The sequence below is a fragment of the Chelmon rostratus genome, chromosome 20, assembly GCF_017976325.1.
Source record: "Chelmon rostratus isolate fCheRos1 chromosome 20, fCheRos1.pri, whole genome shotgun sequence".
NCBI lineage: Eukaryota > Metazoa > Chordata > Actinopteri > Chaetodontiformes > Chaetodontidae > Chelmon > Chelmon rostratus.
The window spans coordinates 4,750,518-4,771,969 of record NC_055677.1 but is presented as its reverse complement, the minus strand read 5'-3'; the positions used below and the strand labels follow the sequence as shown (position 1 = coordinate 4,771,969).

Sequence of the window (21,452 nt, the reverse complement as noted above, 5' to 3'; positions counted from 1 at the left end):
TGCTTTATTAGTGGAAGAAAACAACCAATTGGGTTTAAATAGGAAACAAATGAGCATCATTTGTCACCTGTCACATGAAACCAGGAGAAAACCTGAGGTTGAAATCTCACTGAGTGATGTCAGACAGATGCTTTTATTCTTTGTCTCCCTGAAAATGTGCCACGTCTGTCAACTTTTCCTGCGTCTGTCGCCACATGGGGGCGCTCTTGTTCTCCGCACGACTCCTGCACACACTCAAATGGAGGCAAAGGTAAACTAATAGCGATACTTGAGCCCGCTCCATCTTGCAAAGTCATGATAAGTTTCCAGCGCAAACCTCTGATATGTAATCTGCTAATGATGGGCCGTGTCCCCCGCAGCTGTTCGCGCTCTGCGCTCACTCGTGAGGCGAACACCTCTTAGTCCCTGCACGTTGATCAGCGGTCACTTTCTTCTCTGCCACGAGGGAGGCGAAGAGGGAGACGGGACATCGCTGATGCTGCCTCCTCCCGTCTTTCGAGTCCGGATCATGAGAGCTGCATCCAGCCTCCGCTGACCCCCCGCTCGTTTGTCTTTGCGTCAATCCCGCATCAAGTTGGGAAAGTGTGGAAACTGCGTCGCTGCAGCATCGCTGAGCCTGAAAGTACGTGATGTGAATCCCGAACACAGCTTTTCCTGTTCTTTCACCTGAACTGGAGCATCGCCTGATCGGATCACCTCAGCCGTTGCTCACTGACCTCCTCTGACTTGGACTTTTTGTTGCATGTATTGATCGAGAACAGAGCCTCGCCAAGTTATTCGTCTTTTTTGAGAAGTGGTGGAAATGGCGTCGCTGTATCAGAGATTCACCGGCAAGATCAACACAAACAGTTCCTTCCCCAACCCCCCGGAGGCGAGCCGCCTCCTCGGGCAGGGAGTCGAAGGGGAGAGGGCGACGGAGAGCCAGCGACCCCGGCTTCAGCATCAGTACAGCCGCCACTGCGAGGACGAGGATGTAAGAAACTTATTGCCTTTGCTTGTCTTGTCGGCACCATTTCTGGAGTGTTGCACCTGAACGACTCTTTAACGCAGACGTTCAAATGACAGAATAGAAATCTTTTAAAGCCAGAAAACGTCTCCCTCATTCAGCTGTTAATCACAACTCTCCATTTCATGGCAAAGTTGTCAAACTTCTGCGTCATTGCCTCAATTGGTTGGCCCGTCTGTCAATAAGTGACGCGTCTGTTACGTCTCTTGGAAAGCGTTGCGCGCTCAGCGGCGCTTTCTTGTCACTTAACGCACCTTTCAAACGCCACGTCGGTGTTTGAACACAACCTGTTTGTTGATCAGGATGTGGCCGCTTTCTGCCTCCATTATCACCTGTTTGTGTTTTATTCTATCGAACACGCTGAACGGTGCGCGTTCACGGTCGGCAGAAATCCCCTTTCATGTTTAACCGGAATGTTTGTGCGACGTAAACCTCTCAGTGCGGCTCCGGGAACTGTGTTTCTGTGCCTCAGATGATGTATTTGTGTGGTGGGTTTTCGTAAATTCGATCAGGGTCACCTTGACGGTGTGATAATCCGTGTTTCTGAAACGGTGCCAGAGATCCGGGCAGGTGGAGCAGAGCGGTGGCGCTGTCCGCGGTGCTGAAACGCGGAGCGGCATGACGCGCCCGCCGCTGTCGCTTTCCGCGGTGCTGAAACGCGGAGCGGCATGACGCGCCCGTCGCTTTCTCTGTCCGCGGCGCTAAAACGCGGAGCTGCATGACGCGCCTGCCGCTGTCCCTGTCCGCGGCGCTGAAACGCGGAGCGCCATGACGCGCCCGCCGCTGTCGCTGTCCGCGGTGCTGAAACGTAAACGGAGCAAAGCAGCTTGTGTGGAGCTGCTTTTATCTGTCTGTTTACTCCGGAAATGTAAAATTCCCTGTTGTCGTTCTTGTGACCCCGCGCTTTGCTATCAGCTACTGCATTTACTGTCCCTGTGTGTGAGGATTTTCACATCCCAGATAGAAAAGGAAAGGAAAGTTTGGACTTTTGGCTCAAAATAACTTCAGTGAGCTTTTTCCAGATCAGGTGGACTTCAGGTGGATAGGTGCTTCTGGTTTCCTTGTGGCTCCCAAAGCATCTAACTTTGTCAGGGTGTGCATGATGACCCCTATCACTGTTATTATAAACCATCATCCTCATTAAGTCTTCTGCAGCACTAAAGTTATGAACAGACATAAACCCAGGTAGGAGCGCGGTCGTGTTAGCCTCAGGTCAGTAAATGTTCAAGAAATCTGAATATTTCTCAGATTCCTAGCATTATTGTTTTGGCCTCATTGCTTTGAATGACTGACAACGTCATTAGTACTTTCTAACAAACAATAGCATGAGCTGCATGTTTGATATTAGCAAATTAGCTGTCTAGCATGGTAGCTAGCAGTTAAAATAGGGTTGTCATCAAGTTCAAACTAGATAAAAAAAAATGGCTCTTAGTAAATAATAATCAGCAGTTTTTAAGTTGCAGACCTTTCTGATCTTTTCAGCTCTTTTACCCTCAGTCATGGAGCAGGGAGCTGACACAGTAAACATTCAGAGCACATAAAGGTCAGTAATGTTAGTGATTCATTTTTGAAGTCAGATAGACCCTTAAAGGTCAAAGGTCATGCTTGGTTCTTGCTTCCAGTGTGTTTTTCCATCAGTAATCTCCACCTAGCTATTATACTTTTATACATATTTGTGTGCTTTCATGTTTTAGAGTGCTCCCCTGTCAATGCAATGCCTGCTAGCTTGTGCTGCGAACTGCAGTGCTTACAGTACGGTGCAGGAGGTAAAACACTGGTTGAGGTGTACATGAATATAACATGAGGTTGATTTATTGACCGGTGGTCCTGTCTTTCTGTTTGTTGGTGCAGAGAACTCCGACGTAATCTGAAATCAATGCAAACAGTGATGTATAGTCCGTATTCATCAACCTGAGAGCGTGGTGGGGAATTCTGCTCAGGAAGAGAGCTTTAATGGATGTAAAAGGTCGTGAATAGAGGCCTGTGCAGTGATTATCGCATGGCAAAGACATGATAATAAAACCTCTGTTCCGCTGTGTTTTTAACATCCTCTACACATTTAATATAGACAACATACACACACAGAACACTCTATATATAGTCTTCTTAACCGAGTTCTGGCTAGTACTCTTTTTGAATGTCAATCCAAGCTTTGGCATCTATCCAGCTGTGCGGCCTTAATGAGTGAGTCTGGTGGAGGTGACATTTACATCACGCTGTGTGGATGAGGACTAGAGCCCACTGGGATGAAGAGCTCATCCACCGACTCAGCCTCCCCGCAGGGCCGCCACACAACCCCGCTCTGCCACTTCAAAACTTTCCCCACCCTTTGCTGCTACTCCCTCCTTACGCAGCACTTCACTGTCACACATGACTGTTTTACTAACATTACAGTTTTATGCCGGATCATTTGCTGAGATTGTTATTTTATCTCATTTTACAAAGAATTCACTGAAGCACATTTTCGGTTATTGTGTCACTGATTAATGCTCGCTTGCAGTGCTTGAGATGTTGGGTTCATTACACCCGCTGTAAGTCTCTCTGTGTAAAAGTGTCACTTTAACACCTTAATTGTTTGCCCCTGAACACCTTTTTTCCTATTTCTAACACTCCCCCGGTCCTATTTGCAGTTTATACATTTAGCAGAAGCTTGAATTCGGGGTCAGATAGAATGTGGATGCATGGCAGAGCTCACTGTCCTGCTCACTTGATACCTGCTCCAGGTATCAAGTGAGAGACTGTTCATTTGCAGACACACTGAGTTAGCTTCCAGACAACTTCCCCATGCTGAAACTGGCCATTGCCATAATGAGCCAATAATGGAGGAAGAATTCATCTGCTTTGCTGAACTAAAAACACAGATAAAACTATGTACAAACACTCCCTGCATTCATAAGCTTACTTCAGTTAATGTACAGGAAGTATGATCAGCAAAATGTGCTTGAATTATCGAAAGTATCAAATCATTTGATCATTTGTATATACTTTTTACTTTTCTGTTATTTCTTTCCTGGAATTGCAAAGTTTTACCTCTTTGGACAGTTAAATAAAAGCATCTGAGGGGGGTTCAGAGGGAAGTCTCTCTTCAGGTGGTCTTGCTAACAACCACCTGAAGTGTCACAAAAGGCAACAACTAGCAACTGCTTCTTTTGTAGGGGGTGTAAAATAACATAACACTTTGATTTAAAAAGTAACAACAGCTGTCAGATGAATCGGTGAGGTAGCATCACAATAGAAGTACCTCAAAACTATGCTTAAGTGAAGTACTTGACTGAACTTACATTTCACTACTGTAGTAAACAAAGTAAGTGTGACTTGTCATCACCCTGTTTAGCTCATCATACGTCAGCTGTATGAACCAGCTGTTGTTGTGACCTCTTGAAAAGCTGCTGTAAATAGCAGCTCTGCCAAATTGGTCTTATAATGTGAAATCGTGCACTCAGCAAACACGCTAGCTCTGCATCTCTGTTTCACAGCACTTTGTCAGGCAGTGGCTGGTTTCATGAGCATTTATGTTGGTCTATAACCGGACAATGATAAGAAAAAGAGCTGTTATTATGTCACCAGAAGTGTGTAAATCGGACCTCCTTCAGCCAAACCCCTCGAGATTACAAACATGCATAAAACACAACAAACCTTTTAGAAAAAACTTTTTATGCAACAACACAAAAACAAACAACTATACAGTAGAATAACAGGATCCTTAAAAATGAAGTTAGCTGGGTCTCAGCCGATCATACTCTGTATACTCTGTTGCATATGGATGGACAGATGATGTATTAATTACAAAAACTGCAGTTGATGTCAGGATTTTCTCTTGACGACAGCCACAGAAGTGATGCCTTAGCGACAAATTAGCACCATCGGGGCCACCGAATTACACTGTTATCACATCAGACTGCTTAATTTAAACTTCCAGTCATAAAAAAGGATACTGATTAGTGTTTGGTCTGAAAATGGGGACTCCAGATAGAAGAATTAGCCTCGCTCAAATAGACAATGCATTTAAAACAACTCATTATCTCCTTTGTTTGGAATGAGCTTGACTTATTTTTCATTGCGGGCTAAATCCTTCTCTGTCAATACGTTTGATAGAGATCTTAGTTTGAAATCCTCTCTGATGATGATTCGCAGCTGGTGAAACAACTCATTACAATCTGATCAAACATGTCCCACCCCCCCTTGAAGCTTTCACTATGTAAGCTCATGTTCTAGGCATCCAGTGACATTTTATCTGCTCACTTTTACAGTTCAGTCAAAGAGTTTAATGTCCAATATTGCGCATCCTTTCACCCTCATTTGGTCCAGTCCACCTCGATCTTGATCGTGATCGCATGTGAAGCCTTTCGGGTCCCACTTTGAGCCTCTGCTTTTCACGACTGCTTCATTTTAAAGCAGAAAAAGCACAGGCAGTCTCACATTCCAGCCTCGTTAATTAGTTATCCTCTCCGATGGTATTTAGACAGATGAAAAGGCGAGACAAAAAGCAGAAACGACTCCTTACTTTCGCCATCAAAGGACGGTCCCTGTGGTGCGATTTTGTTTTTCTCCACAGACCCCATTACAAGAGTAAACATCTCTGTTTCGTCTGTCTCTGTCTGCTACCATCAGCCCAATCGTAATGAGACTCAGGAGATATCTGGCTGGAAATGCTGAGATTCAGACCTCTTACACACAGAGAGGTGATAGTGTTTTTGTGTGATGTGTGTGTGGTTTGAGTCACGTATCGCCACAATTCCACTTTTTTACACTCTCCCAACTCATCTCACTTATTCTGCAGTCTAATGGCTTTGCGCCTGCACTTCGCATTAAGGAGGATGAGATAAAAAAGGGATAAATCCACTGCCGCACATTAATGCACACACACCCTTACTCCTTTATGTTTTATCTCTCTGTCAAACACACACACACACACATGCACGGACAAAAAGAGGATATTTTTCTGGGTATGGATTATGAGACAGGCGAGCCCTAAAATGCCCTTTTAATAAGCTGCCCAGTACCAGATTTGGGTTTTATTATAACACAAATAAAAATGATGAAGAACAGAGAATGGAAGTAGTAAATATACAGTACATAGTAGAATCTTTTTTTATATCCTTTTTCACTGTCAGCAGATATAGAGGTTATTTCGAGGTATAATAGGGCTTTGAATAAGTCATGGGAATGATTTTTTCCCTTGCTGGGTAGATAAAAAAAAAAATCACTCGTTCTTATGTTGCCCTGTGCTCATGATTTTAATGTTTTTCAATATTGCTCTCAGAAGATAGCACAGCGATGCACTATCCCTGCAGCGCTATCAAACCTGACCCGTGCATTGAGAAATTTTTGTCCTCTCTAACACCACACACAACAGTGTGTATGCAGCACTTGCACAAATGTAAATCATTTAACTTAATTTGTCTGTTTTATTTGACATCACCGATGCTATCCATACTAATAACATTCTTCCTCCTCCAACGACCCAGTTTGTTTTTCATTAACTTTAAGCACTTTGCTACACAGGCTGATTCACTGTTTTCTGTCAGATGTAATCACTTCAGTTTGCATTGGCTCTTGTGCAGCGTTGGCTATAAGCGCATTGCAACATAACAGGATAGCTTGCTGTGGGGGTAAACAAGCCATAAATGATGCATGCATTTGTGTAATTGTTTAATACCGTGTTATACGAGTGACAACAACATGAATGACTAATTTCGTGAGTGCTCAGATTAGGATGAAGGATTGGATGATCCTCTACTAAATTAAGTTCTATGAAAAACAGTAGCCCTGGTGACCCACTTAGACCCTGATTGGTGTCTCACTCACTTCAAAGCTTTGTAAGTAATTAGCTGAATTTGTTTGTTTTAAGCTGTGCTGGCAACATGGCTCTAGAGACGGTCATGTCAGTCCACCAATCTGAGCAGACATTCATGTTCCCCAGAAGATGAATCGTGACTTCTCCTCTCGCTCCACCATGAGGTTGACTGTCTATTTTAGTGACTATTTGATGGATGCCATTAAATTTGACAATGGTCCTCACAATGAATTATAATCACTAGTGCAGTCATCAGGTCAAAGTGTCTAATTTGTCCAATACTTCAAAACTGCAAAAGTTATGACGTTCCCATCAGCCTCAGCTGTACTTTGTGTTTAGTGCTTATTAACATCAACACATTAGCATGCTGACATTAGCATTTAGCTAGAGTCTGCAGCCATGCATCACAGAGATGCTTGGCTGTAGACTCTCAGTCACCCATCCAGATGCATTTCATCTTGTCATCAGTTCAATTATAGGTGCTGAAGTCCTAAACAATAGCTACAATCATGTTGTTTGTTGTCTGAAATGGCACTGTTGCTCTTTTTCTGAAGGCAGTGGTGGAATGCAACCAATGGTTACTCAAGCACTCTACTTAGAGGCAAATTCAAGGTGCTTATGCTTTCCAGTCGAGTGAAAACACATTTTCAAATTTGGTGATTTTGAATTTTTCTGGCAAACTGAAGTATGAAGTGTTCCTCTATGAGTTGAGAAGATTCTCCTCCTGCTTCAGCTGAATAAACTCTTCAAGAAGCCTCTCCGATCAGCTGGAAAATGCATCGTCACAAAGCTGAAAACAGGCTGTGGTTCTCTGTGGTAATTTTATTCCATCAACATCAGATATAATAGTAAAAGCATTTTTCTACATTGGCCTAATAAGTGCATTAAGTTGTGATACATTTTTCTGATAATATTTGATGCAGGACTGTTACTTGTAATGGAGTATTTTCACAGTGTGGTATTTAAGGATCTGAACACTTCTTCCACCACTGCCTGAAGCCAAATGCTACGATTCATAAAAGCATATGAATGTGACATTAGCGGAGGCGGTCTTTGTTTCCCCAGCTCTGCCGCGGGACACAGCACCCTGTGGTCTGTTCGTCACTACCAGCTCAGGCGGATTTCAACACAGCGACGGCAGGCATCGGCAGAGACGCAGAACATTTTCATACACTTTCACTCTTTCTTCTCGTGGGCTTCAAAGTGGTCCAAATTAAGCGAGCAGTTCATGTTAGTGAAAAGCTCACTGCATGCATATGAATGTAGCCACTGTCTGCCGTGTACTCCAGGCCCACTGGTCTTATTCAGTTCATAATAATGAACTGCTACTTATCCGATGCAGTCTGACTACAGAGACAGTGTTCGCCAGGTTTTGCTTTAATTTGCGTTGATTAGTAAATAGTAAGTGAGTGATCAATAATGGCACTTGAGGGATTGAGTCATCAGTCTGCACACTCGATTCAGGGTGGCAACTGGTGGGTTTGCAGCGCAGGCCCTGCTGCGATAGCTCCTTCCAGAGAAAACAAATTATTGAGGGAATAATAATAAGGAGGCTTGTCCAGTCAGAAAACAACAAATGTAATTGTTCCCTCTTGTCCCCGGTCAACAATAACAGCGTTGAGCCTTCACTCGATTACTGTCATGGTGTAAATCTTCAGTGACGAGCCCCTTTGACCTCCAGCTCCGTTTCCGCATCCAGCTAATTTCTCCTTCATCAACAATTCCTCAAACACGTCGTGTTGATCAGACATGACACGCTCGCATGTGCACCATTTTCCCAAGCGATGAATTATGCAGCCAGCGGGGTGTAAAACGGCAATATGGTTTATTTATCATCAGGAAGCTCTTACTAACTAAATCAGGTGCGCATTAAGGGGGTGGGGGCCGGGGGAGGGGGCAGAATGCGGCATGTGATTAGATGGAAGAGAGACTGGAGCTGATTTTAATGCTTTGCAGAAAGTTTCTCTATATATGATGAGATTATATATGATGTGTGTATGCATATATCCATAATATATATATAAAAAAAGTACAAAAACAGGTTTGTAATGATTGCAACAAACATCACATCATGAAATGCATAAACTAGAGTCTATAATTAAAAAAGGGGCAAAAGTATTCCTTATTGCTGCTTCCTCTTTAAATCTGTCTCGCAGTGATTAAATATGCGCAGAGGGAGGGTTAGCAACATGAGATAATCCTGTACCACTCACTGAAGGGATTTGCAGAATAATGGCAGATTTGTCCTTTCCCGAAGGCTACCAAAACAAAAATAACAATGACTGTCGAACCAGTGTGTCTACACTCGTCCCAATCACTGCTAGACCTTTTTGTCATGTCTCTTCGAATCTGTGTTCTGCAGAAATGGAGAAACAAATGCTCAGTAAAAAGAGGAAAGGCTATAGATAACTCCCCAAAAAAGGCTATTCATCAATACCAAGGTGGCATCATGTGTCTCACTGTTGACGTCTGCAGCTCTCCAGCCGGTGCTGCATCCCTCTTTGTGTTGCCGCTGCTGCTCTGGCAGCTAGCTGACGATAACAGATGGTGGGCATTAATAACTTCATCTCAGCATAAAATGAATTCATATCCGGCCCCTTCACGAGGCGTTTTCACCGTCGGGGAGAGGCAGGCAGCAGAGGAGAGGGACGGGGAGGCAGTCACCGAAATGCTCCTCTGCTGGGTTTTAAGCCGAGCGCTTCCCCCTTTATCCATCTCTTTGACACATGCACACAGCCGTATACAAATGCACACACACGCACACACACGAGCACACAGGCAAGGGCCTTAAGAGCTGTGCTGCATTTCACTTTTATGGGTCAGAAAACCGGAGCGCTGATTTAGTCATTATTTATGACTGGACGCAGTATTTCTAAGATTAGGGAGGAAACAGCAGAGAGGCAAATAACTCTGCAGCATTCCTGCTGATGAACAACGAGCATGCGATTTACATGAAACGCTGACATCAAACCCAGCTTAACACGGCAGTCGACTGTCGTGTGATACAATCAAGTCGCACCTTACTGTGATGTTTGCTTAAAAATCGTCCCATGACTTCTTTGCGAGTTCGCAAAGTTGCTGTTTTCGCCACACTCTTGCAGGTTTAGGATGGATCATTAGCTGTGGTCCTGGTCTTTATTGATGTGTTTCTCTTCAGCTTTAACAACTGACACAGAGGTGTGTTTCATGTGATTTGAGTTAAAGCGCATTGCAGCAGATCAAAGCTGATCTGTCAAGCATATTGAGCTCTAAACCAAAAATTGGACTAGTTTTTTTGACAAGTGATAGTCCTTAAATGTTGAAAATACCGTTAGGATTGAACGAAGCGGCTCACTTGCTTGCAGAATTTAGCATTTTATGATAGGATTGTGAACATCAGTCAGTGTTTCTCAGCTACCTTTGATGTTTGGGAGGAAAAAAGCATCAGTTGAAGTGCCGCAGGTGCACCACTAGAGGCTGTCCTGTTGCTGTCTCAGAGTGAGGTGTATCACTTCCAAAGGGCCAGTGAGAAGGCTGAAACCTATCGTTCTGGAAGTAGGGTCTGCGGGGACTGAAGGCCGGTCCTACAAAGTGAGGTTAAATGATAGAGGGGATGAGGGATGATGAAAGGAATGTACAGAGACAGAGGGACGGAGGGAGGAAGGGACAGCGACAGACAAGATAAAACATTTGCTTTAAAGGCAAAGAGGCCAATACAGAAAGGTGCCGGGTTCAAAAGCAGAGGCAGATAATTGAATAGCGTGTTATATAATAAAAGATGAATAGTGTGTCTGAAAGACAATAAAGAGTGACCCAACCTGCTCAGACTGGAGGATCACAGCAAAGGTCTGATGGGTACAACTGGATGGAAGGAAGTACATCACCTGGCTTCCTGCCTCGTGGTCGTGGAGTCAAATAGAGGAAATAGCACAAACACTGGCAGGGTTCAAGGTTTTCGGAGCGATGTGTGCTGTCGTCTTTGTGTAAGGGCTTTGGATTAATGGATCTGTAACCCCAACTGTCACCAATTTCCTCAAAAAATTTGCAGTTAGGGAAATAAATGAAGTAAGCGGATAAAGTCATCAGTCCTAGTTAGCGATTAGCATCATCATGAAGGGACGGAGGGCACAAAATGATCCACTGACAGTAACTTCAATAGTCTGAAATGTGAAAAGTGTTTAAGAGTACATCATGTCCACATCCTTCAGAATCAATTTAACACCTTGAAATGGAGTATAACACCTGTCCCAGAGCTGCATTGTCTCCGTGTGAACAAACAACCCCCCGTTCAGCACATCAGCAGCAACCGTCGCTGAAAAATCTGAATACAGCAACAAGACGAAATTTGCATCGTGCACTCATAGCCAAAAGATATCTTGAGGCGGGAAACAATCCACCTGCTTCCTCTATAATCTAATTTACCTGCACACATGCGCTACTGTAATGTGTCTCCATTTGAGTGAGTAAAAGTCTGACCTGCACTGTGTGAGGCAGTGGCTCTGCAGGTCTAATTGTGCTGTTGACAGTTCCAACCCCGGCTCCTCCGGTCCAGCAAGACTCCTGACGGTTAGGCCAAGGCTTGGTGTGTGTGTGTGTGTGTGTGTGTGTGTGTGTGAATGAATGGGTGAATAAGACTCAAACTGTAAAGCAGTTCATTTAGTAGCGACTAATAGCTACTTGCAGCAGAGGCCTGTTTTCTCCAGCAGTACATATTTCATGAGATTTCATGCACTGAGAAGCATTTCAGTGTATCTACGCTGCAGTTAAAGAAGAGTGGATGAATATTGACAGCTGTAAAATGAGCGAACTATTTTGGCAAATGAGTATTTGTGTCGTTTTTCAAGCCAAACACTCTCTCTTTCAGCTTGCTAAATGTGACATTTTTGCTGCTTTTGTTTGTCATATATGATCATACGCTGAACATTTTAAGACCTCTTTGGACTGGTTGAAATTTGAAGGGATTTGAAGATGCCATCTTGGCTTCTGGGGAATTTAGTTGTCTTTTTTTTATTATTATTTCCTGACATTTATAGACAAAACAATGATAATTGACAGAGCAATCAATAAAATAGCTGTTAGCTGCAGCCCCATTTGGAGGTAAATGAGGCAGGTTGATCGACAGCCAGCACAGCAGAATACTCCTATTAAGACTGTATGCCATAGGCCCATAATATAAAGAATGGCTCAGGAAGTGTCATCTTACAAAGCTTTCACACCAGGCTAACCCAGGACCTCTCATCGTCTACACGTCTTCCTGCAACACGACTCCTGAACAGCTGCTGATTCTTACTGCTCTGCCCGAGTCTGTGGAGACAGAGGGGACACAACGTCGGCGGGAAATCCTAATCTGGAGCAGGATGGTTTTAGGTTTTTTCTTTATCAGATAATGACGCACGTTCATTTCAGCACATAAACAAACTGATCATTATTCCACACGACACGCCATAGAGGGCAGAGTTTCCTCGCAGGTAACGGCTGGTGGCAGATGCAGGTTTCCGCAGCAGCACACACCTTTCCACAGCTGAACAAAGCGTCTGGGTGCTGTTATTTCTGCACTTTTCCAGCAACAAAAAAAAAACCTTTTCTGTTGTCTCCTCCAGACTTTGCTTTTTCAGGTGGATCCTTTCTGCCAGGCGTCTTCGGCTGGAACGCTTTTAACCGCCCGAACCTTAAACGCTGAAATCTCAGGGGCGCTCTGACACGTTGTCTTTTTGATGCTGCAGGGCTGCAGTTTACCTCCGCAGTTCAGAGGTGGCTTCGGAACAGGAGGCGGCGCGTCTCTGATTGTCGGGTTGAACATGGCAGTTCTGGATTCGTCTGTGATAGAGAGGAGTGCGATTGTGCATTATTAATGTGGCGGCGTCTGAAGAAACAAAATGTCGAGATCAGATAAAGACAGGAAAGGATTTTGAGTGTCACTGCTGAGTGTTTGTGAGGGAAAATGTTGGATCTCTGCGATCTGCAGACTGCTGCTGAGTTTTCTTCCCCCACGCTCCAAAGTTCCAGCTCAGTTTTTATCTCTCGCTGATAAACGGGGTTATTGCATTCCGCCTCCCCCAATCTGCAACGCTATTTTTAAAGCATAATTACTCCTCTGCACCTTTCACTTCTCTTTTGTTGCCTAACAGAGACACGCGTTAGCAATTACATGTCATAAACACCTAAATTCGACTCATCTGCTCCTCCTAATTTGAAGCCCTTGGTGATTTTTGTATGTTTCTGACTACAGCTTGCTTGTATGGCTGCTGGGGGGTTATGTGATATAACAGAGCCCTGGAGGAAGGCGTCCACTTGAGCTCGGGAATTATGCTTCAATCATTCAGTTAGTTAGTCTCCTCTTGTTAAAATGATACCTACAGACATAAAGCTCATATGAAAGCTCTCACTGACAAATCCTCCTGGTTAATAAATTGAGTTTTGTTGCTGGGGAGCTTCTGTGTTCCGTCTATTTATCCTCTGATCCATTTCTGAGGTTGTTTCCAGAAGTCTTCACAAACTGGAATTGCCTTTCTTTCCTTGCCGCTGACCTGTTGAGAGCTCCTGAATAGAACCCAGCCCTCGATCATCACCGCCACGCTTTCCTTCCTCCTCCGATCTATTTTCTTTTCCTTCTCATCGCTCGCCTTTTTGACCCGGTGTCCTGTTGAATGGCGTCGGCTCACTGGAGCCTAACATTACATCAGCAACCTTGTCTCCTGTCCCCGACACGGGATCGGGGTCGCGGCTGTGTGGACCAAGGCTTACACGTCTTTGTATGTCTGCTGAAATGAGTTGCTTTGACTCGATGTCCGCGCTTAAGCCGTGTTATGATGGCTGAGGTGAAGCTTGGCTGCTACATTTCAGTTTACCAGCTACTTTGGCAGACGCCCAGCCATCAACTGGAGGTCTTATTCCGTTTAAGGCCTGAAATTGAACTGTAGTGCTGCCATCAGGCCGAGAGCACACTGCAGTTACTTTAGATACTAAAGAGCATGAATGCACAGCATCCTGGAAGCCCTTAAATTACTTTATTTGATTTATTGCATGATTCTGCAGCACTTGCGATGCCGACATTCACTACAGTCAGAGTGCAGGAAGTTCGTTATGCAGCAGGGTTGTGAAGTTACCTTTGTTAAACTGAGTAAAAGTTTCGTTTGTAAGACCAATCTGGACAAGAGGGTGGCAGGAAACAGTAAGACTGACTTGTATTCACCACAGTAATCAACTCTAAGAATTTCAGATCTTTTGGTGCATTGTTCCTGGAGGAAAAGGAGCTCGACTGTAGAGACATGTCTTGTTGTTCTCCATCCTTGCTCAGAGAACAGTGAGGGAACGCAGACAATGTTGGTTTTGAATTCTGCACATACACACAATGTGCTCTTTGATTTTTGTGGACTGCAGTTTCTGTACCGTTTCAGACTCACAATTGATTTTTTTTTTTTAAACTTCTTTTACCCTGTCCACTTTCTCTAACCTTGAGGGTTTTTTTGTTTTTTTTTAAACACACCTGTACCTTAACTGTACTCAAACTATGACCCATCCTTACTTAACAGCAGTTTTTTAGGGAGCCACTGCAGCTGCCATGTGCAGATATTATAGGACTAATTAATTAGAAGACATCAGTGTTTGATATTGAAAAACATTGGCATTGAACATGGAGCTTTGAGCAATTGTCCAATATCATTATTCTGTCCGGTAAGAGGGTTGGACTGTACCATCCCTCCAAATTTGTAAAAATCGCCTGCAAGGAATCATATTTAACAGACGATAGAAATGCTAATTCACCAGCTCTGGCACTGTGCAGCGAGAGGGAAGCACATTCAGTTCTCAGCTGCTTGGATGGAGTTTGAATGTTCTGTCTTTGCTTGCAGGCGGGTGCCTCACACAGTCCAAAATTCAGGAAGTCCACTGGAACGATACCCGATACACACAGCCTTCACGTGTGTCTTGAGCATATTACATCGCAAGTTAGCTAAACGTAAATTGCTAACATTTGTGCACAAAAGGTGCAAACATAGAAAGATGCTTTTGTGCAGATCTGATTTCCTCAAACTCTCTGCTCAGTGGTTTGATAAATCGGGGTGACAAAGCAGAGTGTGCTGCTGGATTTCTGTCTGGATAACAAAGACACATTCATCAGGCCGTCACGTCTAAATGGGGGGTCGATAAAATGCATCTGAAGTAGGCAGCCAGACCTCATGTGAACGAAAATGGACGTCATGCAACAATTGATGGTTAATTCCCGCGTAGTGCATCATGACAGAGCTGCATCTAGGACGCATCACGATGTCCCGGGAGAAAGATGAGCGTGCCGTCATGTTTTTTTACTTTTTGATGATAAATTCCACATCGTGTTACAAACGTTGACCAACAGGAGCACCGAGCGCTCCTCAGCTGTTAACAGGGTGAAGCAAACCCTCACGCTCCTGGAAGTCCGCCCCTAGCGCCTCCTTCCCGATGACATCACGCATGTCCTGAAAGACGGCAAGCTGCGATTGGCTGGAGACCAACATGTGGCCTCGTGGCTCTTTAAGCGCATAATCTGACGCAGGGACCGTCTCAAAAAATATCCTGTCGTCTGAATCTGGCTTCTTGGGTGGAGTTTTCCTGCAGAACACCTGTCTCACCTGTGATGGAGCAGGTATACACAGCCCACAACCTGTGAGGATTTTGCTGACACACACACGCCGCACAGCTCTGAAGCAAAACAATGATGTATTATTTTCATATTAGCCCCCTAGATCAAGATCTTACCAAAAATTGATTTTTCCCACATATGTATGTTCACCACCTTTAATGAAACGACCGATCCGTCTGCTCGTCTCGGATTCCTCACATGGAGAGGACATCTGTTCCTCACTCTATCGCACCTACTGCAGAAATGGCACACGCCTCATGTCTGCACGTATTGCACACATATGGCGTGTGGAGAGCGGACACGTGTTGTGAGTCACAGCCCGTAACAAATGACCTCAGCTCTCTCTGTTTGTTCCGAATCCGTACAGCCGCCGCAGTCATTGTGAGGCTGTGACTGAGCTCACAGCGAACGCACCTCCCTGTATGCGTGTGAAGAATTACTCTCAGATATGAACCGAAGGGAATGGGAAAAAAAAAAAAAAAAAAAAAAAACGAGAATATTGCTTTTCTGTGGCTGCGGAGAGCTGCCTGGAAAAAGAACTTTATTTGAACAATAGAAATAGAAAATAATTTGATAGAACGGTCGACAGTATTGTGAAATGAGTTCATTTGCTGGAAAGGACGCTGTTTGTGAAAAGGCTGAAAAGCGGATGATAGGTCGAGGTGTGCATTCATTGACTGTCGGGTGTATGTGAAGCGCAGCAGAGGGACTCCTGTGTTTCACTGTGTCTCGCAGTAAAACACAGGTTTCTGGTCCAGCTTCCTCTCTGTAAAACAGATACGCTTTTGCAACGCTGCAAAAAAAAATCTTCATTTTCATTTTTGCATATTATAAAAATATCTTAATTTTTTTAAAGCAAGTGGAAAAAATCTGCTCATGCCAGAAAGACAATTTTAACTAAAATCCAGTATCATTTCTCATCTTATCTTATCAAAAGAATCAAGACAGTATCTTAAAGTGTCTTTGCCGCAGAAGAAAGTTGATTTGTTTTTGTTTCTTAAAAGAATAAGTCTTTTTTGTGTGTGTACTTTGCCTTTAAACAATGCTTTTCCTGCTTTAATCCTATTAATAGTTCCCAGTTTTCAGTATTTCTTACCTTCCAAGGAGATTGAGTTGGCTAACAAACTTTAGCCTTTTTATTGCTAAATGTTCTTCTTAAAGATAATCTTTTCACGGTGTCCTTGTTTGCTTCCTGTATTGTATTCTTTGTCTTCAGGGTTTATTTTCCAATACCGAAGTTCACAAATACAGTCGGCAGCCAACTCTCAAATATTGAATGTTGGAGTGTCCTCGAATGCACCATGAAGAAGGGTTGCCAGAAGTGTTCCTTCTGGCCACAACATAATCCTGACAATAATGAAAAATTATAAAAACTTATTCTGTGCTTATGTTTTGAGGACAATTGTGGCAGAAGGTCGGCGGTTCGACCCCCAGCTCCTCCTTGGGCAGGAAAACGAACCCTTGTGTGTGACTTGTCAGTGTATGAAAGTGTGTGTGAATGGATGAATGGTGACATGCATCGTAAAGCACTTTGAGTAGTCTGTAGACTAGAGCAGAGCAATATAAATGCGGCCCATTTACCATTTATGATAATGATTAGCGTTAATGCAGAGCATATCCAGACATTGATCTGAGTAACATTAGGGGGGAGCAGGGATGCTATTCTCTTGAGCTTCTAGGAAAAGGTCAAATTAGCTGCAAGCTATTGCATTTAAATCCGTTGCCGTGGAGGATTTGCAGCCCACAAATGAGACAGTTATTAACTGGTTATGCGTAACATCCTGCGTGTGTGGTACCAGGGGGGCACCAGGGGAGGAGGGTTTGTAAATGAGCTTTGTGCAGTTTGGGTCTGCAGGAGTTAGATCATTACGCTGCTGACGCTCCCGCGTGATGGGCGGTTGGCTTGTGTCAGCACAATCTACAGAGCAACGCAGCGTGAAACACGCGGGGGTGCGTGCGTGTATACAACACGTTCACAGACTCTCCGACGGAAGCGTCCGTCGTTCACATCCAAACGCGTTTTGAATCCGTGTTTGGCCTTGAGGATGCGGCTCCCTGGCCACCTTTGATCCGACAGGAAATAAAGCGCAGGCAAGACGTTGATGACACCCTCCGAATGCCGCGGCGTCTGTGCTCGCCAGAAGCGTCAGGGTGTTTGCTGTCTGTCTGCTCGTGCAGGATGGAGGAAAATACACCCGACCGCTCCTCTCCATCCCAGCGGGTGCTTTCTTCCCGAGGGCTACCAAGCGGCGCGCTCACTGGACCGTTGCTCCACAGTGCCTCCGAGTCTTTCAAAAGTGTCACTTTCTCATGGTTTCCTGTTCATTTCCCCCTCCTCGCCCCGTCTATGTGGCTCTCTCACTCCTGCCCCTCCCCGCCTCTTTGCCTCTTTGCTCTCTCTCACTAAGCCCTCATCTTTATTTCTTTCCCTCTTTCTTGAGTCAAACAGGTTGCAGCCTCCCCATCGTTCCCCTCCTGCAGTACTCTGTCTTTTTTGCTCCATCTGATCCATTAGTAATCCATTTCAGGCGCTGTCAGCCACACAGAATGCAGCCTGCACAGTTTATCCCTCGCCGTTTGTCAGCCTTGCACTGACCGGTGAAGGCCTTGAACGAGGCTGCAGCAGTGGTCGAACACATGCAGCCTGAATTATACACACTGCTGATAAATACTGTAATGTCCAGTGTGTGAAAGCAGAGGAGACAGGAGGGGCTTCTATTGGGCTTTGGTGTGGGGAAAATGATGCTGAAGGTGCTCAAGCAACATGTTTGCTTTTGGTCATGTTTCAGCCATGCTGTGGTCTTTCCTCTGTCTGAACTCAGTTGTAAATGCACTGTATGCTTCTCAGCTGAGATACTGGAATGGTGTAACTAAGTACACCATTGACTATTTCCAATTTACAGTATGCAACTTTTTCCACTATATATCAGAGGCAAATATTGTACTTTCCACTCCACTGCAATTTTACGGACACGTATCTCAAAATTTTGTGATTGAGAATTTTTCTGATGAAGGATGAAGTGTTCCTTTATGGGTTTAAAGTCTTTAAAAAGCCTCTTGGATCGGCTGGAAAATGCGTCGTCGCAAAGCAGAAAACAGGCTGTTTTTCTGAGCTCATGAAACCTTTTAGAGATACGTGGTTCTCACAGGACAGCCACGCTGCAAACATATGATGATCTTACAGAATATGATGCATCACTTTAGATTAAACCAGGCAACAGTATATAAAGTAGTTCAAATGAGCTCAACCTGAAACATCTTCAGCAGTAAAATGCAGCATTAAAGCAGCAGTCGTATTAATGCACAGACGTTAGATATAGTAGTAAAACACTGACATGCATCTAAGCCGTTCTGGGCTACTGTAGAAAAATGGTGGTGCAGCATGATGGACCTGCTCCCTCTGTAGATACGAAGAGCTCATTCTAAGGCAACGAAAACACAGATATGCTTATTTTCAAGTGATTATACCCTAATGAAATCAGAACTGTGAATATTAATGTTCCATTTCCGCCACATTCCCCTTTCAACTTAGACTGATAAGAGAAGCACACCTTTCCTCAGTGGGGCTGTGCTGCTACAGCCTCACCTGGTCTGGTATGACCACTAGCTTATGGCGGCTAATGTTAGCTGATATTAGCTTATAGCAAGCTTTAGATAGATGCTGTGTAGCCGACCTGATGAGTCACATTGTAGCTCGTCATGGGCAAACTCAGTGGCCTCTAAATCAGCTGTCTCAAGTGGCTCTTGTGGAGCTACCACTTGTGACCATGCTGGCCGCTGTTATACAGGTGTACAGTCTGTCTTGAAAGTGCTCTTGAATAAATGTTGTGAAAGCCCCGTGAGTTCAAACAACATTTTCAACAAAATGGACAAATAAAGCTTTTAATATATATATATTTTCCGCTCTAAAACAACCTCAGCGCTCACATGTCGTGGTTGGATTTAGCCGCTGTGCAGCCTACAAGCTAATCCTATCGCTGCGACAGTTTAGCTTAGTTGGTAAACAGAGGTTTTTCCAGGTTTAGAGTCCAGATTGTAATCCTGATCCTCCCGAGTCAATTGAACGCACGTTTTATTAGGAATTACTGGCTGTTTTTGAGGTGTGTCGACATTTTGTCATTTATTCCCCAATATCATGCTTTTATTGGACGTTTAACTAGATTTCACACACTGTAAGTTGTTTAGTGGCAGAGTTCCAGGACTGAGACAGAAGCTTCTTCTCGACTGTGACTGTTTGCATTACAGGCAGGATGTGTTTGCTGTTGTTAGAACAGGTTATGTAAGTGTTGCAAACTGATTAAAGTGTGTTTTATTGTCATCAGACGTAGCCTCTGGGTCAGAAGAGTTGCTGATAAAATATTAAAAATTCAAATGAAAATCTGCCCAGTGTTTACACATCAATAAGGCTGCATGAGATTAATGATATCCAGGCTCTCCAAAAACGGCAGCTTAAGCTTTAATGATAAGCGGCCTTGTTTTAAATGCATGTGTAGGCACACTGCTTGGAGTGAATGCGTGGGATTTTCATTATTAACTCTGATCAAGTAGTCCCCAAGTGGGCAGATATTTCAATTGTGTACACGCCCACGAATTTGCACATAAACACTCAGGTGTGGAGCACATGCGGGGATCGCTGCTGGGGCCTTGCAAGCTCTCAGGAAATGTGAACAGCCTCATCTCTTACGCATGTGGGCACTTTAATGATGATTGCAGTGGACATCAAAAGCAGATTTGTCATATTTTATTGGCTCTGCCATCGTGAGAGATCACTTCCTGATGAGGCTGAAATTGTTATTATTAGGCTTCTGCTGCAATTAATCACGTCTGCTGCGTCTAGACAGACGAAAAACAAGAGGGATGGTGAAACTGCAGCTTTTTGCTGTGATTTTATCCTACGTTTGAGGTGACTAAGGTTTTGGTGGAAATGGTTTTGGTGATGATGTGGGTGTAAACGGATTTGGTAAAGGCTTTTCTGAATTTGCTCATTTATCTCCAGCATGTTTTGAATTCGGCCTGCTTTGATTAACGTCCCTGGCTGCCCTGTCGATGCTATGACGTCAGCTGCAGAGTTTTAAAACAGAAACATGCTGCAGGACCGTCTCCCACCCTGCACAGCTGCACGCTTTCAGAGCCGGCGCCCTGCACGCACCGACACTCCCGACCGCGGGCTCATGAGCTGGCATCAGCCGTTTACCTGTCGGTACACCCCACCATGCTGTGGCTGTAATGGCTGAATAAACAGTTTAGCACTGATTGTTCCCTCAGTGGCTTCTCATGTGGAGGTGTTGAATTACATCTGTTCACCCTCCATCACCCCTCTACACTCTGGCTGCATCTGTATCTCCAAACTCCTCTCAGTCATTAGCGTAAGCCTGCTAATCGTATTGTTACACTGATAAGGGTAAGCATCAATTTGAATAAGTTAAGTTGCTGTTTATGAGGACTCTCCTGGCGTGGGTTGCCCCTGAGCAGAAAGTGAAAGCTAATCTTGGCTGCGACTGCTTCCGGCCTCCATTAGGGCCCGTTAATGTGCGGGCCAAGCAGCAGGATTTGGAGACAGAGGGACTGGCGGTTGTTTTTGTTTGCATGCAGTTGCTGGGAAATACACAGTGTAATGGCTCTGGGTGTGGCAGCTGCCTCTTAAATGGGAAAGGCTGATGTGCTGTCGAAGCAGACGGCGGCTCGTCGGCGGAGCATCCCCAGCAGCTGCGGTGTCCCCGGGACGGCGAGTGGCGAGATCAGCAGGCAGCGAGGAGCTGAGTAGCTTCCACGGGCTGCCCCAGAATGATGTTCGATCATCAACTGGGGCCACCGCTGGGCCTTCACAGGAAACCCTCCAGGGTGGAGTCGGCCAAGAGATTCTGGAGGGTGAGTCCGATTTTAGGAGGTGGAGAGGAGCCTCTGCCAGTGTGTGTGCCTTCAGACAATTTGTATGCAGTGTGAGGAACTCGTTGCCTGTTAGAGACTATAAAGTGCATCGCTGTTAGAGAGCGCTGTGAGCTTGATTGTCGATTCACAACTGTCGGCTTTGGGAACTTTTGGAGAAGCACATG

General features: G+C 44.6%; 1 protein-coding gene across 2 annotated transcripts in view; it reads left to right on the top strand.

The window, feature by feature from the left end:
- Positions 1-802: 802 nt before the first annotated feature.
- Positions 803-21,452, top strand: part of LOC121623771 (dipeptidyl aminopeptidase-like protein 6) — a 132,352-nt gene continuing 111,702 nt past the window's right edge. For both annotated transcript variants that reach the window (XM_041961206.1, XM_041961205.1), the window contains exon 1: positions 803-973. In XM_041961206.1, coding sequence (XP_041817140.1) covers positions 803-973 — 171 coding nt within the window. The remainder of the gene's footprint in view (positions 974-21,452) is intronic.